Raw genomic sequence first — 18,407 nt, 5'->3', positions numbered from 1 at the left:
TGTTTCCCATTCTTCTCTGCAGATCCTCTCAAGATCTGTCAGGTTGGATGGGGAGCATCGCTGCACAGCTATTTTCAGGTCTCTCCAGAGAAGTTCGATCGGGTTCAAGTCCAGCCTCTGGCTGGGCCACTCAAGGACAATCAGAGACTTGTCCCGAAGCCACTCCTGCGTTGTCTTGGCTGTGTGCTTAGGGTTGTTGTCCTGTTGGAAGGTGAACCTTTGTCCAGGTCTGAGGTCCTGAGCAGGGTCTCATCAAGGATCTCTCACAAGATTTTACTCAGGAGTGGATTCAGTTTGGCCACTCTACCATAAAGGCCTGATAGGTGGAGTACTGCAGAGAGGGTTGTCTCCACAGAGGAACTGGAGCTCTGTCACCGGGTTCTTGGTCACCTCCCTGACCAAGGCCCTTGCTCTAGGAAGAGTCTTGGCAGTTCTACATTTCTTCCATTTAAGAATGGAGACCACTGTGTTCTTGGGGACCTTCAATGCTGCATACATTTTTTTGTACCCTTCCCCAGATCTGTCCCTCGACACAATCCTGTCTCAGAGCTCGACAGACAATTCCCTTGGTTTTTGCTAAGATATGCACTGTCAACTGTGGGACCTTATATAGACAGGTATGTGCCTTTCCAAATCATGTCCAATCAATTGAATTAAGACAGGTGGACTCCAATCAAGTTGTAGAAACATCAAGGATGATGAATGGAAACCGGATGCACCTGAACTCAATTGAGTCTCATAGCAAAGGGTCTGAATATTTCTGTAAAAAAGCTACCTGTTAATTCATTCTAATAAATGTGCAAAAATGTCTAAAAAAATGTTTTTCCCCCTTTGTCATTATGAGGTATTGTGTGTAGATTGATGAGGGGGGAAAAATGTAATCAATTTCAGAATGATTCTTGAAGAATATACTGTGGAATGGGTGTATATCATTTATTTTGATTATAAATTTCTTAAAAAACAAGGACATACATTTAAAAGCACCAAGTGCATTGCACAAGGAACCTAGCACATGGTGAAGATAAGCCACGTACGGTGTGGGCAGATGGGAGTGATGACAAGTATAAAAAATAAAAGTACAACGAAGTCTGCTTTAATGCTGTAAGAGACTGACTACAACCTGAGGCTTCTGTTTCAACAAGATAAATTAAACAATTCATGAATTACAGTAAATAAATCAACCGCTACTCAACAGCAGCACGACTCGACATTGAATTGCAAACCGCTGAGTAGATCAGTTATCAAAATGGATCATATGAAAACTGTGACAATCAGATGCCAGTCAGTGATTGTTGTGTTTGTTTGAGAAGGGCAGGAAGCAGCCTATCGGCAAACAGAGGAGTTTGTCTTCGAGCTGAGAGAGGAAGAGATGTATGGGGAGAAAGAGGGGTTGAGAAGATAAACCAGTACACAAAGATAGGCTACATATCTATTGGTGCCATTTGTCATATTAAATACTACTCTGTAGTGTACAGTCATACCCACAAAGGCCCTCTGAACTCAATTAGCATGAGTTGTGTGATGGTGTTGGAGAGTGGATAGTGAGAGAATGGCATGCAGCAGTTTCCCCTTTTCTTGCCAGAGGCAAACAGGTGCCCTATTTCACCCAATTAAAGTGCTGATTGGTGAATTCACACAAACACATTGTGAACTCTGCCCAGCAGTGCTCAAACCACTGACCTGCAGTTCTGCTATCAACCACTGTTCACATCGTAGAGGACAGATATGTCATGTCCTGCTGACAAGTCGCATTAATATCAGATCTGCAGATCTGGTTGGCTGTGAATAAAGTTGAACAGTTTAGACCAGTTCAGGAGTTCCCCGTCTCAGAAATAATTCTAACGTCTCCAATTTGTAGGATAAGAAAATAAAACTTTTCAGAGTTCTTTTAGCCAGTCCTGATTTCATTTAACCTCGTACCATCCAACTCATTCACCATGGTTGGCTATTCTCTGCCCCTGCATCTAAAACCCTACCCCAGCTGTGAGACAGCCAGAAAGAATAGGATTTTAAGTGAGTCCTTTGACTTTTTCACCTCAGACGTAGAGCCAAGGTTTTCCCATTCACAACTAGATATTTGAGTAGAAAAACAGGGTGATTTAATCTAACAAAATCTCTTGGAACAACATTTTAACCCACCCATTTGAATATAATAAATCACCAATCTACTCCCCGTTACGCTGAAGAACCTCTACCCCAACCACACCCTATGATCAGCGGAAAGGAGTGTGTGGGTGAATGTGTTGCTAGAGAAAGTGGAGAAGACTGACACTCAATCCATATAAAACAACCAACATTAATCAAAATTCCTAAAAAGGCACTTTCATCCACCATCAGTTGTCTACATTTTTTTAAAACGACCAGAATTCTGGTGGTTGTTCCTTGGGGGAAGTATTTCCTTTCCTAGAAGCAAATGCTGCAAAAGCAATCAGCAGATGCAAAGTGGGAAATAGTGCTGCAATATTAATTTAGCTGGAAAAAACAATTCTATTTGTGTGTGAACGATAAATATGGGAGGCAGAAGAGGGAGAGCGTGAGGGAGAGAATGAGGGAGAGAATGAGCGTTGGAGGGGGTTGAGTATTATTCATGCAAATGACTCATGTACATGCATGTTTAAGTGGTCATTAACAGATTGCTGCATACAGCATTAAAATCCGTGTTTATCTTCTACCTTGGTCCTATAAAATGTCTCATCACTAAACTGCATAGAGAGGCAGTTTCGGGAGGAGTGGGTGTGGGGTGCTATGGTGGAGGGGAGCAAAGCAGAGGGGGATATAATGACAGTGAGTATCACAGCTGTGAAATCCTTAGATCCTTAATGCACGTCCCTAATTCACTATCCCACTTCGAAGCAGAGTGCAGCAAAGCCTTCAAATTCTAATGACTGAAAAGTATGCGTGCATAATAATAAATCAGATGTGTTCATCTGAGTGAGATCTGAAATAAAGGGAACAATCTGCATCCAGCCTGCACACTACATCTTCCTCTTCTCTTTAAGCAGCCTCCCACTCATCTCGATTTCACATATCTCCCCACACCCTGCTTCAGTTCGCCATATCTCCCTCTAAAGCCAGTCACACCTCTGGGAACCATTCAGTGCAGATTAGGGCTTCAAAGAGCAGTTTTTTTTGCGCTACAGTGGCAGTAAATGTGTTGCTGTTTCATATGGAGCACTACATCTCCATTTCTACTTGTAAAGGAAGCTAGTAGTTACATAAGCTGGCAACAACCTATTGCTCCCATTTCAATTGATTAAGAACCTTGTCTTTGCTCTCATGCTCATGTGTACTGTAAATGCATAACTCTGGGAGGAGGTGGTAAGAGAAAGGGACATACAAAAGACAACTGATGGTGGGCACAGGAATCATTGCATAGTACCCAAAGGAGTAATTTCCCAGACCACTTAAGGTACAATTCCTATCTGCGGGTGAGCGAGGGGTCAAAAAAACACAATTAAAAGCCAATTGATAATCCAGCTGCAGAGTGAGACAGCTACATGTAATGGATATTGGGCTGGTAATGTTGGTTAGTCTTTCCAAGGTGTATCTGCATGCACCACTACAGTACACTGCAAAGATATTAGCACAACAGCACAGTGGGTAACATGAGTTCTGAAATAACAAATCTAGTTGACAGTGAATTTGGGAGGCTCCGAGTCTGTTGCTACACCCATAAATGACTGTGGGATTACCTTTAAAAGGGATTTCAACATGTTTACGGATGTTGCTTTTTCACGAGGGAATTGGAAAAGCATGTCACACACAGCCGCATTAGTGCAGAGAAACGTGTTGTTTTCCAGGGTCAGCCACAGTAGTACGATAGGTGCAGAGAAACGTGTTGTTTTACAGGGTCAGCCACAGTAGTACGATAGGTGCAGAGAAACGTGTTGTTTTACAGGGTCAGCCACAGTAGTACGATAGGTGCAGAGAAACGTGTTGTTTTACAGGGTCAGCCACAGTAGTACGATAGGTGCAGAGAAACGTGTTGTTTTACAGGGTCAGCCACAGTAGTACGATAGGTGCAGAGAAACGTGTTGTTGGGTCAGCCACAGTAGTACGATAGGTGCAGAGAAACGTGTTGTTTTACAGCCACAGTAGTACGATAGGTGCAGAGAAACGTGTTGTTTTACAGGGTCAGGGTCAGCCACAGTAGTACGATAGGTGCAGAGAAACGTGTTGTTTTACAGGGTCAGCCACAGTAGTACGATAGGTGCAGAGAAACGTGTTGTTTTACAGGGTCAGCCACAGTAGTACGATAGGTGCAGAGAAACGTGTTGTTTTACAGGGTCAGCCACAGTAGTACGATAGGTGCAGAGAAATGTGTTGTTTTACAGGGTCAGCCAGTGGTACGGCACCACTGTAGCAAATTAGGGTTAACTGCATTGCTCAAGGGCAAATCAACAGATGTCTTCACCTTGTCGGCTCAGATTTTCAAACCACCACTGCCTATAGCTAGGATGGTATCACATTTTCTGACCGTTTTTTCACCCAATATGTTGTGTAAATCTGGGCAGATGTTAGAGAACTCAGAGGAAGTGCTGCTAACACCTAATGGTGCTGCTGGGGGAAATCACTTGGCTGTACTCTTACTTGAACAGGTAATTACATCTCTGGTGGCGTCAGTGCTAAATAAACTAGCCATTTGAAGCTGGGTAGTAAAAAAAAAAATTTTTTAAAAAGGGAGGCACTGCTGTGGCCCAATGGGGTTCGAGTGGCCTTCCCCTGCTGGGAGGAACAGCGTGAGAGCGAATGAGATTTTGACATGGGAAAGGATGGATGTATGATAGAGGGGGAAAATGAGTTTAGTATATGCAGTGAGGGAAATTAATCAAACATGCAAGGAAATGGAGGAAGGCAATTGTGCAACCAACATGGTTTGAACCTCTTCACCCATCCTGAAGTGATAATGAGTCATTAAAAAACATGTGACAATTCGCTAGTTAGTGCTCTTGTGGAGCAGAGAGGGGATGATCTGGAGCAGCTTTAATGTCTTTGATATTTTGGAGTGCTGCAAATAATCATGCCAACAAAATACCTCCGGGGCTGAAGAGAGCATTAACTTGGGGAACGAGAGGGGTAAGGAGAGGGTGAGAGGGGAAGGGAGCGGGTGAGAGGAGAGGGATATAAAATAAAATGAAATATCCCAACTACACAGGGCAGTAGTCTCAGTCTGTCACACTGTATCAGGTCAACAAGAAGAGGAGAATAAGGAAACTAATTCAAGGAGGGGACACTAGACAAGCGGAAAGGAACAAGAAAAAGGACAATCAAGAGAATAGAATCATGTTGGCGGTGGTTTGCAGAAGCTGATGCAGGAAGGTAAGTGTGTGTGTGTGTGTGTGTGGACAGTTATAAGATGTTGGAGCGTTCCCCTGCTGCATCCCCTTCAAAAGCGCAGCTGGCCATGTTGCAGCTGCTGCCCCTAACCCTCGCTCTCTCACACACACCAATCAAAGGTTTCATTCAGAGCCATGGAAAACTAGGGCTGGCAGAACAATAATTCCCTCCCTTAAATCCAACAAAAACACATACATACAGCCATTACTGCCATTCATACTGTGCTTTCATGTGAACATATGCTATTGACACTAGTATTGCAACTCTGATTCTCTACTTCACAATTCCAAACCAAAGCCCTCTTCGATACAAAGTAGAAACCTGCATTTCTTTCCATCTGCTAGTCTTTTATCCTGTCCGTCTCATGAGTAGACAAGCCATCCAGTCCGTTGTATATTTAGCTTCTACTTCCCATTACTACTAAATAATTTACCAATTAAAAACGGTGCCATTTAAAAGATCCACTACATGCAAGAAAGAAAATCTGGGCTTTGAGGGGAGAAAAACATTGTAGAGAGCTGAATTTATCATTTACAAATGTCTTTGATCATCAGGATCAGATGAATCATAAATGCATTGATGACCTGTCTGGCCTTAACGGCCTCTACACAGCTCCCTTCTCTCTGCCCACTTAGCCTTCCGACATCCTTTTCATGGAGCTCCTGCTTTCCACTTCTCTTCTCCAGAGTTGCCACTTTCAGCACTTTTCACTGTGCCGCTTTTCCCGTAGTAAGGATCTTGTGCTAAAAACATCTGACCATTACACAGTAATGACACATGCAGACAGTTTTAGGTGCGGATATAACGGGGTGCTTTCAGAAGCTGCACTTCCAAGCACTTTTGAAAAAAGGTTATTTGATAAGTTCAAAAAATTCTTGCTGACTGGATTAAATTAGTCACTTGAGTCATGCAGCGGGAGATTAAAAGGCCTAATGTGGTCACATAATAAATGTGACAATGTGCCGTAATTAATGACCCTACCTTGACCCCGCGGACACGGAACTCAGCCAGCGCCCGGTTCATCTTGGCGGCGGCGGCAGGCAGGTCCTTCCCGCTGGCGATGACTTTAACCAAAAGGGAGTCGTAGTGGGGGGAGATGACTGCTCCTTGGAATGCAGAGGCACTGTCCAGACGGATGCCCATGCCCTCGCCACTTCGGAATACCTGAGGAATTGGGAGAGCGGAATTACAGATATGCAGATAGAGCTGTTAAGACACGAGTCAGGAAGAAAGTAACCCCGTCTCTATAAAACATGTACATTTATAAATGCAGCAATACAGATCCTTTGACAATTCAACCTTTCCCAAGTTTCACATTTCAAATTTGACTTGTCACGTACAGTCTACAGCAGGTTTTAAAAAAATGCAGCAAAATGTGTGCTAGCTCCCTCAACACAGTAGAAAAATCTACAGCAATAAAAAAAGAGTAAAGTCTAAAAAAAAATGCCTAGTAATAGAAGCGGTAGTATGCCTTGTAATAGAAGCGGTAGTATGCCTTGTAATAGAAGCGGTAGTATGCCTTGTAATAGAAGCGGTAGTATGCCTTGTAATATCCTGATGTGTACACAATAGGATATACAGAAGAGATCAATGTGCCATGTCAAGTATGACAATTCATATAAAGTAAACACGCGTCAATAGCCCTCTCCCCTCCCAGTTTCCTGGAGACCTCGATCAGCTCCTTGGTTTTGCTGACTTTGAGGGAGAGGCTGTTTCCCTAGCACCACTCTGTCGGGGCGCTATCCTCTGTTGGCTGTCTCTTTGGCGATCAGGCCCAGCACTGCCATGTTGTCTGGAAAATCAACGATGGTGTTAGTGATTTTGCCCACCGTCACCACCTGGGGTCTGCCTGTCAGGAAGTCCAGGATGCAGTTGCAGAGGGAGGTGTTCAAACCCAATTAGTCAGCAGTAGTCTCAACTGCAGCGGTGTGGATGTTTAATTAACTGATATCCTTTAACAACCTCCAATATCATGGTCCAATTAAGATTCAATGACAGTTGATTTGAAAACTCTTGAAGTTATTTTTGATTCAAAACACACCAGGTGACTGTAAACGTAACGTTCCAAATGAAAAGGTTTGATGTAAATGACGCACAAATAGGGGTCGTTTCAATCCATTTTAGACTAGGTTCTGTGCAATGTCAGAACAGACCAAAGACAAAAGCTAGCCTTTCAAATCAGAAGATACTGCCCTTGATGGGTGACAGTGTTAGCTTCCAAAAACACAATCACTGAATTATTCAAGCTTGGTATTACCGTGCTGTGCTGATATCATTATTGGTATAAAATGGCAAACTGAAAATACAGCCTAAACACCAGTAAAAACTGAAAGTTTTAATTGACCAGGTAAGTCAATTATGAACTAATTATTATTTACAATGATGACCTGGCAAGAGGCAAAAGGCCTCCTGTGGGGTCGTGGCAGGGATTCAAAATAAAAATCCAACAAAAACAGACAAGACAGAAGACGCCATCAACAGCAAACAGTGGATGTGTGTGAAATAAAACATGCTTCCTTACATAAGGCAAAAACTAGTAACAGTGTGACACCTAGAAACTACATGTTTAGCGCCACAAGGGTCAGACTATTCCCCCAAGCCTCCATCGCTGTGCCTTCCAGCACTGGGATTAAAGCACTGTTAACCCTATTCTCATTGTGTGAGATGCACTGCAGGAAGGACTCCCACACAAATCAGAACAATCACAGCCAAACAGCCTCCCAACACAATTAAAAACATGTCCACCTGTGGTGCAAGAGCCCCAGCTCCCGTGTGGTGAGCTGGAGAGGCTGGGAGAGATCTGATCCATGGCGTGCTGCCTGCTCCCACCCTTGGTGCAGCTGCATATTTGTAGCACACACTTAACATTCTTTAAAAATCGCTCAATTAGATATGAATACAATGACACTTCCTTAGAATGTTTTACGGTACAAATTAGAATTTTGATATATAGATGTATCAAAATATTGAAAAGTAACCTAATGAAGTTACAACTATGCTTGCGCATGATTGTCTACCAAACAGTGAGCCCTTTCTGATAAAAGTTATTTCCACACTATGAATAGAATCTACCAGAAGTGATGGAGCTCACAGCAACAGTTACACAGTAAGAGACAAAGGCAGAAAACCCAACGTGTTTGTTGCAGAGAGAGATCACCCCATGGCGACAAGACAACATGGGCCAGACTCATCACCGAGTGCACACGCTAGGGCTGTCCCGGACAACTTGGATCGACCGAAAGTCTTCTGTTCCTTCGAACAATGGATTGGTAGACATTTTTAAAACATGCATTTTTCCATATATAGACGACACACTGTGTTCTTATCAAAATCAATTATATGCATTGAGCTTGTCTGATGCTTAAAGCTCACGGTTTGATGAAATAAGACAAATGGCTCATGAGGTTGCCAGAGATCTAGATAAGAAAAAAAAAAAAAAAAAAAAAAAAAAAAACTTAACCTGAACCAACTATTATCCACCCGCACCTGCAGGCTTTCGCAGACTCTGCCGTCACTCCTGATGTTGCCGGTAATAGGCTACACAAGGAGTTGGCAACCTTTCTCATGTGGAATGACAATTTATTTTACCAATCTGCATGCCAGTTATGGTTTAGATATGCACATTTTCATAAGTTTAATTTATTAGAACATCTTCATATCTCAAAATCATTGTCATGTGGTGAATCAAAATTATATCCAAATCTAAAATGAAAATTATACAAACCTAAAAAGTAACTTCTATTGCCAACTACGTATATAAATAAAAAAAAATATTGCAGCCTGCAGGTAGAAAATATCCTGATAAAAATAAATATCCTATAAATCACATTGGCTACTGTTGGAATCAATATGGTTAGCTAAACTTTGAACATTGAGATATTAAATAAATGATAGACCAGAAGCATAGAATATAAGGAGTGAGATCTGTAAAAAGACAGAGTGGCTGTGGAACGGGCTGGGTGGACGGGAGGAGATCAAATGATTGCTATAGGGGAGGCAGATGGACATCTGTGGATTAGACAAAGGAGGGGTTGAGGTCAGGAGGTGAGGTCAGATCCCCTGAAGGGAGTAATAAGGGTTATCCTCTTCCTGTGGATTGGATTGGAGAGAAGGAGATGCGTCTTAAGTGGGATATTTATACCTTGTCTGTCTGAATTACAGCTGTAAAGACACTTTGGGAAGAATTAAACTTGGTTAAGCTTCTCTAGTGTCCATGAGTTATTTAAAAAAAAAAAAAAAAATAAGAACCTAACACTACACATGGCCTGTCTGCAATGAACTTGAAACATTGTATCAACTATTAACTTGGGTCAGCCAAAGCTTAGGCTAGCGAACTTGCAACATTGTATAAAATAGTCTGGGCCTTCTGAGTTTCCACGCCAGTGAGCTCCTGCCATGTAGGATATTTGCACATGGGATAAGAAGCAGTGCTCGACTTGGGCAGGAGCTCACCGGAGCTGAGTACCAGCACCTCAAATGTTCTACTAATTGAGCTCCTGTTCCTCTTATAGAATATTAGCTCAAAAGTATTGTGGAGCCCTTGCAACTAAATATTTAAAAAAAAACAGTACCAGTACCTATTACAGTCCAAGTCAAGCACTGATAAGATGTAAATCAGGTAGGCCTATTTCATGACGTTTCCATTTGATCAGAGAATTACATTTTTCCTTTTCACATTGAGTGGTTATCGAAAGGGAGAGAGCTGGAAAGATTTTTCAAATACATAGAACTATTGTCATTCTCAACGGACGTAAAAACAGACTGTTTGCTTGCTGTTTGAGGTAAAGACATTACTTTAAGAAGCTCCACAGTGGTGGTGCGTTAAACGAAAAGTGAAAACTATCAGATCCCCAAATGGGCACATTTATATGCCTACATTTACACGCAGGTCAGGTAGCCTATAGGCCTACTTCTGTGCGTGCGTCTCTTTACACAACATTGACAGGAGCTCCCCAAACAAAAGATAGACTAAATTGTCAAAATTCGTAAATGGAATGAAATAAGACACCACTTGTGTAACATAGGTAGTGCACTCCGCAAACAACGTGTCCACTCCAACAATGACAACAGGAAGACAACAATAATATTGAACGCATAGTTAATTTTTTTAATACGGTCTCTTTTTTTGCTTTCTTGAGTAAGGCAGCGGGGCAGCAAGTGGAAAATACAGAGTGAATGGGTTGGTAATGCTCTCTAGCTGCGCCCTGATTGGCACAGTGTTCTGTCATTGTCACCTCAAACTCTTAAAAGGTAGAGCTCAAATTCAAGCCCCTTGGGTGCTGCCATAGCATTGCATTAGAAGTGCCCATCCAAGAAGGCTCAAGATCATTGGCCACATATAAAATTACGTCAAACCACGTTATATCTACAGTAGCTTCGATTGAACTAATCATGTCAACATCATACTTTCAAAACCTTAGCTAGCAGTCATCAAGAATCAAGTCGACAATCTACTGGCAAATCCATTTCAATCCTTGTCACATGAAGATAAATTGTCATCGGTACTCATCGGCCATAAACATTACACATCAAGTCAAATTTTATTAGTCACATGCGCCGAATACAACAGGTATTACAGTGAAATGCTTACTTACAAGCTGATTAGATGTTCAGGAGTCTTATGGCTTGGGAGTAGAAGCCTCTTGGACCTATACTTGGCACTCCGGTACCACAATTTTTATGGCCTTCCTCCGACACCGCCTGGTATAGAGGTCCTGGATGGCAGGAAGCTTGTCCCCAGTGATGTACTGGGCAGTTCGCACTACCCTCTGTAGTGCCTTGCGGTCAGAGGCCGAGCAGTTGCCATACCAGGTAGTGACCCAATCAGTCAGGATGCTCTCGATAGTGCAGCTGTATAACCTTAAGGATCTGAGGACCCATGCCAAATCTTTTCAGTCTCCTGAGGGGGAATAGGTTTTGTTGTGAACTCTTCATGACAGTCTTGGTGTGCTTGGACCATGTTAGTTTGTTGGTGATGTGGACGCCAAGGACCTTGAAACTCTCAACCTGCTCCAATACAGCCCCGTAGATGAAAATGGGGGTGTGCTCGGTCCCCCTTTTCCTGTAGTCCACAATCTCCTTTGTCTTGATCACGCTGAGGGAGAGGTTGTTGTCCTGGCACCACACGGTCAGGTCTCGAACCTCCTCCCTACAGGCTGTCTCATCGTTGATCAGGCCTACCACTGTTGTGACATCGGCAAACTTGGTGTTGGAGTCGTGCCTGGCCGTGGAGTCATGAGTGAACAGGGAGTACAGGAGGGGACTGAGCACACACACACACACCCCTGAGAGGCCCCTGTGTTGAGGATCAGCGTGGCTGATGTGTTGCCTACCCTTGCCACCTGGGGGCAGCCAGTCAGGAAGTCCAGGATCCAGTTGCAGGTGTTTAATCCCAGGGTCCTTAACTTATTGATGAGCTTTGTGGGCACTATGGAGTTGAGCGCTGAGCTGAAGTCAATGAACAACATTGTCACATAGGTGTTCCTTTTGTCCAGGTGGGAAAGGGAAGAGTGGAGTGCAATACAGATTGCATCATCTGTGGATCTGTTAGGGCGGTATGCAAACTGGAATGGGTCCAGGGTTTCTAAGATAAATGGTGTTGATGTGAGCCATGACCAGCCTTTTAAAGCATTTCATGGCTACAGACGTGAGTGCTATGGGTCGGTAGTCGTCATTTTGACAGGTTACCTTAGTGATCTTGGGCACAGGGACTATGGTGGGCTGCTTAAAACACGTTGATATTAAAGACTCGGACAGGGAGAGGTTGAAAATGTCAGTGAAGACACTTGCCAGTTGGTCAGCGCATGCTCGCAGTACACGTCCTGGTAATCAGGCCCTGCGGCCTTGTGAATGTTGACCTGTCTAAAGGTCTTACATCGGCTGCGGAGAGCGTGATCACAGTCGTCCGGAACAGCTGGTGCTCTCATGCATGTTTCAGTGTTATTTGCCTCGAAGCGAGCATAGACTTAGTTTAGCTTGTCTGGTAGCCTCATGTCACTGGGCAGCTCTCGGTTGTGCTTCTCTTTGTAGTCTGTAATGGTTTGCAAGCCCTGCCACATCCGACGACCGTCAGAGCCGGTGTAGTACGATTCCATTTTAGTCCTGTATTTACGCTTTGCCTGTTTGAAGGTTCATCGGAGGGCATAGCAGGATTTCTTATAAGCTTCCGGGTTCGAGTCCCACTCCTTGAAAGTGGCAGCTCAAGCCTTTAGCTCAATGCGGATATTGCCTGTAATCCATGGCTTCTGGTTGGTGTATGTACGTATGGTCACTGTGGGGACAACGTCTATTATGCACTTATTGATAAAGCTAGTGACTGATGTGGTGTACCAATGCCATCAGAAGAATCCCGGAACATATTCCAGTCTGTGTTAGCGAAACAGTCCTGTAGCTTAGCATCTGCTTCATCTGACCACTTTTATATTGACAGAGTCACTGGTGCTTCTCGTTTTAATTTTTGCTTGTAAGCAGGAATCACGAGGATAGAATTATGGTCCGATTTGCCAAATGGAGGACGAGGGAGAGCTTTGTACACATCTCTGTGTGGAGAAAAGGTGGTCTGGAGTTTTCCCCTCTGGTTGTACATTTCACATGCTGATAGAAATTTGGTAAAACAGATTTAAGTTTCCCTGCATTAAAGTCCCGAGCCACTAGGAATGCTGCCTCTGGAAGAGCGTTTTTCTGTTTGCTTATGGCGGAGTACAGCCCATTGAGTGTGGTAGTGCCAGCATCAGTCTAGGGTGGTATGTAGATAACTACAGATGAAAACTCTAGGTAGATTGTGTGGTCTACAGCTTATCATGAGATACTCTACCTCAGCGAGCAAAATGTAGACACTTCCTTAGATATTGTGCACCAGTTGTTTACAAATATACATGTAGCCAATTGCCTGTTTTAGAGAACTGTAATCAATGCACATTGTAAGAGCTTTCATTGTCTGCTTATATGCCCCCTTTATTTATCCTACAGATCTGACATGGTGTACAGGGAGAACCCTAAGAACGGCCCATGATCTGAATTCTGTCAAATGATAGTGCAACTAAGCGCAAACCAGATGGGATGGCGTATCCCTGCAGAATGCTGTGGTGGCCATGCTGGTTAAGTGTGCATTGAAATCTAAATACATTCACAGACCGTGTCAACAGCAAAGCACCATCACACCACCTCCTCCATGCTTCACGGCGGGAACCACACATGCAGAGATCATCCATTCACCTACTCCACGTCGCACAAAGACACAGGCTGGAACCAAAAATCTCAAATTTGGACTCCAGACCAAAGGACAGATTCCACCGGTCTAATGTCCATTGATCGTGTTTCTTGGCCCAAGCAAGTCTCTTCTTATTATTGGTGTCCTTTAGTAGTGGTTTCTTTGCAGGAATTCAACCATGAAGGCCTGATTCACACAGTCTCCTCTGAACAGTTGATGTGGAGATGTGTCTTACTTGAACTCTGAAGAATTTATTTGGGCTGCAATTTCTGAGGCTGGTAACTCTAATGAACTTATCCTCTGCAGCAGAGGTAACTCAAGGTCTTCCTTTCCTGTGGCGGTCCTCATGAGAGCCAGTTTCATCATAGTGCTTGATGGTTTTTCCGACTGCACTTGAAGAAACGTTCAAAGTTCTTGACATTTTCCGTGTTGACTGACCTTCATGTCTTACGGTAATGATGGACTGTTGTTTCTCTTTGCTTATTTGTGCTGTTCTTGCCATATGGACTTGGTCTTTAACCAAAATAGGGCTCTCTTCTGTATACCACCCTACCTTGTGACAACATAACTGATTGGCTCAAACACATTAAGAAGGAAAGAAAATGAACTTTTAACAAGGCACACTTGTTAAGTGAAAATAATTTTTTTTAAGATCCATTCCAGCAAAGCCAACACTAAACAATACATTATTTCAGTATAACAATGACAAACTGTGCCCACAAAATGTTAGGGCCTACATAAAGCTGTCCCAACAGGAGAGTTCCAACACTTCACCACTTCCACACCTGGCTAGCAGCAGAGCAAAAACAGTTCATTCAGCCTCATTTACTACCTTAACATAAAAAAAATAAAAAAAACATACCAGTCAAAAGTTGACACCTACTCATTCAAGGGTTTTTCTTCATTTTTAAATAATAATAATTAAGTGTCCAAACTTTTGACTGGTACTGTATATAGCCACTTAGCAAACCAAATATAAATATATGACTGCTCAACAAACAATCTCAGTTAACCAACAGCCTAACGACCAAACAATCAACTAATTGGGGTCAGCCCTGGTGTGTGCGCATGTGTATGCGCATGTGTCTGTGGATGCAATTTGTGTGTGTCCACCTCGCTCTCGGTCTGGGAGAATAAACTGATCTGATGTTTAATGTGCTTTGATTTTTGAGCACATGCAAAATTATGGGAGGGAGGCTGAAGGGGGAAAACGTGCTCGTTTCAGTCAAGATCCAAGTGTGATGCTTCAACCTCTGTCGCCAAGGCAACAGGGTGAATAAAGATGGCGGCTTGCCAATCCAACTCCCCTCCTCCCCCTCAGACAGAGCAACCCTTTTCCAAAAGTAGGTCACAACACCTCCACTCATTCCCTAACAGCCTAAAACATCCTTGTCAAGCATGAACCAGCTAACTACTGACCCAAACTGACCAAACGGTCATCCCAAAAAAGTCATCGCACCATCATCTCCCCTTCCTCCCGACAACTTCAAACACGTCGTCTGTTTGACATGTTGAACTGAGGTTTGGCCCATGCTATAGGGTATTTAATAAAAGCATTACACGGCTGTGTAGAGCACATCTATAACAGCAGTGGGGTCCCCTCGAGGAACAGTATGTTCAGCACGTCTACTTAACACAGCACAAAGGATGACCCCCCCCTCCTAAAGACCGCTCCAACAACATCACACAGCAGTGGAATTACAACCACTGTATCCAACTATGACGAGACAACTGCCTTTGCATTCAAGCCAGGGGAACAAGGATTTCGCTGCTAGATATTTCTGCTCTGTTTTCAGAGCAGAAAGTCAAAATATTTGTTAAAATATTGTGCTACGCAACTGCTAAGATGTGTCAAATTATCAGTAGTGGAAAAAGTACCCAATTGTCATACTTGAGTAAAGGTTTACATACCTTAACAGAAAATGACAAGTAAAAGTTAGTCAGCCAGTAAAATACTACTTGAGTAAAAGTCTAAAAGTATGGTTATATATATACACACTTAAGTATAGAAAGTAAATGTAATTGCTACAATATATTTATGTATCAAAAGTAAAAAATAATTTAAAATTCCTTATATTAAGCAAACCTGACCATTTACGAAGTCCGCCAGATCAGAGGCAGTAGGGATGACCAGGGATGTTGTCTTTATAGGGGAGTGAATCAGACAAAAAATTATAATAATAAAAGTGGGAGTGGAAAATGGGGTAAAAAGTACTTTATTTTCATTATGAATGTAATGAAGTAAAAGTAGACACATTACTTTTTATATTTAAGTACAGACACCCCAAAAAAACAACTTAAGTAGTACTTCACACCACTGCAAATTATATCCAAGCTCAGGGCAATGCATTTGGTTTGCTAACTGGCTTGTTCAGCACCTAGATGTCAAGATAAAGCTTATTGGTTACAGCACAGACATTCAACCTCCTCCTGACTCAAGACCCCTGTTGTGTAAATCATATTATTTGTTCAAGTGCACGCCCAATATGGTACAGAAACTATCACGGAATGACAATCTGCATACCGCCCAACCCTAGCACACAGACGCAGACACAAACCTCTCCACTTAGTGAACACCCGTTACGAGACTTGAAACCTACATGGCAGTAAAAATGGGACCATATCATTCATAATTCCAAGGTTAAGTCAGGAAAACACTGCCAGGCAGCATCTCTAGATGCTGCAAAAACATACACAACCTGTCATCCCCCAGTTGGAGACCGCAAGCAGGCAGAACAAATGCACATTCACAAATGTTAACATACACACACTGGCAGACTAATGAACCAGGGATCAGTGCCTGGGAAACCAGAGCAGTATCAAATATGACCCGTTAATTAGATGGGGTCTCAGAGGAAACAGAGCCAGGTCAGAGGAGAACACTGAGGCGAAGCGGAGAGCGAGATTAAGCAGCACTGATCATGGAACACGCAGCAGTACAGGGTAAGCAGACATACAGAGAGACTGCAAATATGACTCAATCACATTAGGCTGGACAGAGCGACGCAGAGGTGGAGTAGTGCTGTGGGGTGTAGGAGAGTCATCAAGAGTCAACAAACACAGACTGGAATGGGAGGGAATTAAATTGCACGAGAAAATAAAATGTCAAGCAGATGGAGAGATTCTGGAGTTAGGGAACCCCCACATGTGTTTAAAACTAAATGTACAAGCGAGACGGCAAGTGGAAGATAGTGAAAGAGGGAGAGAAATGAAGCGACAGAGTGGAGGAGATGAGGGAAGAGAATTAAATGATTTCAGGAGAGCAAAACAAAATTGAAAATTAGAAAGCGCAAACAAGAGTTGACAAGGATTGGGGAGGGAGGAAAGAATAACGTGAAGCAAACAAATGAGAAGAGAAAGTAAACAGAGGTTGAAAAGAGGATGGATTAGAGGAGGTGGAGCATGTGATTAGAAGGGGAAGGAAAACATGGTTAAATAGGTATGGGTTATTGAACAGTGGCAAGAAGGGGATGATTTTATTATCTATAAAAGACTAATAAGGAATAGAATGTCAATCATAGTTAGTGAATGGTTTTTTTAGAAGGTGAAGGACCAAGGGGGATGAGCAATGATCTTCATTTCCATTTATCAGCCAATGGGACATTTTCAATTTCTTTTGGGACATCATGGAGAGATTTGGTTTCTGAGATATTAATTTTGGGGTCTGCAACAGATTGGGTTCTCCTCCCAAGAACAACACTTGTATGAGTGCCTGTCTGAACAGGGTAGACAATACACTGTACCGCAAATATTAAACAGAGGCACTATACCAGGAGTTCTATATATTTATATACACATTTAAAAAGACATGATTTTAACCAAGGCACAATTCTGTTAAACATGGTTTAAAATGATGCCAGACTGGTTTGCTATTGTTAACATATCACAATGATGACAACACTGAATAGTAGCCTCAAGCAAACTAGAGTAGTAATTAAAATGGTAAAAACTGAACAAATGGAAGGTACTGTAGAAATCAAGTCAAGCATGCAGAGGCATTCATTCAGTGGATTCAGTCATTTAGTGGGTGGGTGTAGAGCATTATCTCAAACCCTTAGATTTAATTCCATTGGCCATGAACCACTATTCAATGGTTGATGAAGGTGTGAACTTGATCAGTTTAGAAGGAACAAGAAGCAAAATGTCTTTCAATGCAATGATTAAATTCTTCAAATCAAAATCACATTTTATTTGTCACCTACACTCGCATTAACATCTGCTAACCATGTGTAACGAAATGCTTGTGCTTCTAGTTCTGACAATGCAGTAATAACCAACGAGTAATCTAACCTAACAATTTCACAACAGCTGCACCTTCTTCACCACGCTGTCTGTGTGGGTGGACCAATTCAGTTTGTCCGTGATGTTTACGCCGAGGAACTTAAAACTTACTACCCTCTCCACTACTGTCCCGTCGATGTGGATAGGGGGGCTGAAGTCCACGATCATCTCCTTTGTTTTGTTGACGTTGAGTGTGAGGTTATTTTCCTGACACCACACTCCGAGGGACCTCACCTCCTCCCTGTAGGCCGTCTCGTCGTTGTTGGTAATCAAGCCTACCACTGTAGTGTCGTCTGCAAACTTGATTGAGTAGGAGTCGTGCATGGCCACACCGTCGTGGGTGAACAGGTAGTACAGGAGAGGGCTCAGAAAGCACCCTTGTGGGGCCCCAGTGTTGATGATCAGTGGGGTGGAGATGTTACCTACCCCCACCTGGGGGAGGCCCGTCAGGAAGTCCAGGACCCAGTTGCACAGGGCGGGGTCAAGACCCAGGGTCTTGAGCTTAATGACGAGTTTGGAGGGTACTATGGTGTTAAATGCTGAGCTGTAGTCGATGAACAGCATTCTCACATAGGTATTC

General features: G+C 43.0%; 1 protein-coding gene across 1 annotated transcript in view; it reads right to left on the bottom strand.

Annotated features, from left to right (window-relative positions):
* LOC139388060 (pyruvate carboxylase, mitochondrial-like) overlaps positions 1-18,407 on the bottom strand; it is a 105,101-nt gene that overhangs the window by 35,226 nt on the left and 51,468 nt on the right. The window contains exon 10 of the mRNA XM_071134575.1: positions 6,319-6,501. Coding sequence (XP_070990676.1) covers positions 6,319-6,501 — 183 coding nt within the window. The remainder of the gene's footprint in view (positions 1-6,318; positions 6,502-18,407) is intronic.

This window comes from Oncorhynchus clarkii, chromosome 29 (genome assembly GCF_045791955.1).
Source record: "Oncorhynchus clarkii lewisi isolate Uvic-CL-2024 chromosome 29, UVic_Ocla_1.0, whole genome shotgun sequence".
Lineage (NCBI taxonomy): Eukaryota > Metazoa > Chordata > Actinopteri > Salmoniformes > Salmonidae > Oncorhynchus > Oncorhynchus clarkii.
The sequence above is the reverse complement of the archived record's forward strand: the minus strand, read 5'-3'. Positions and strand labels throughout refer to the sequence as shown.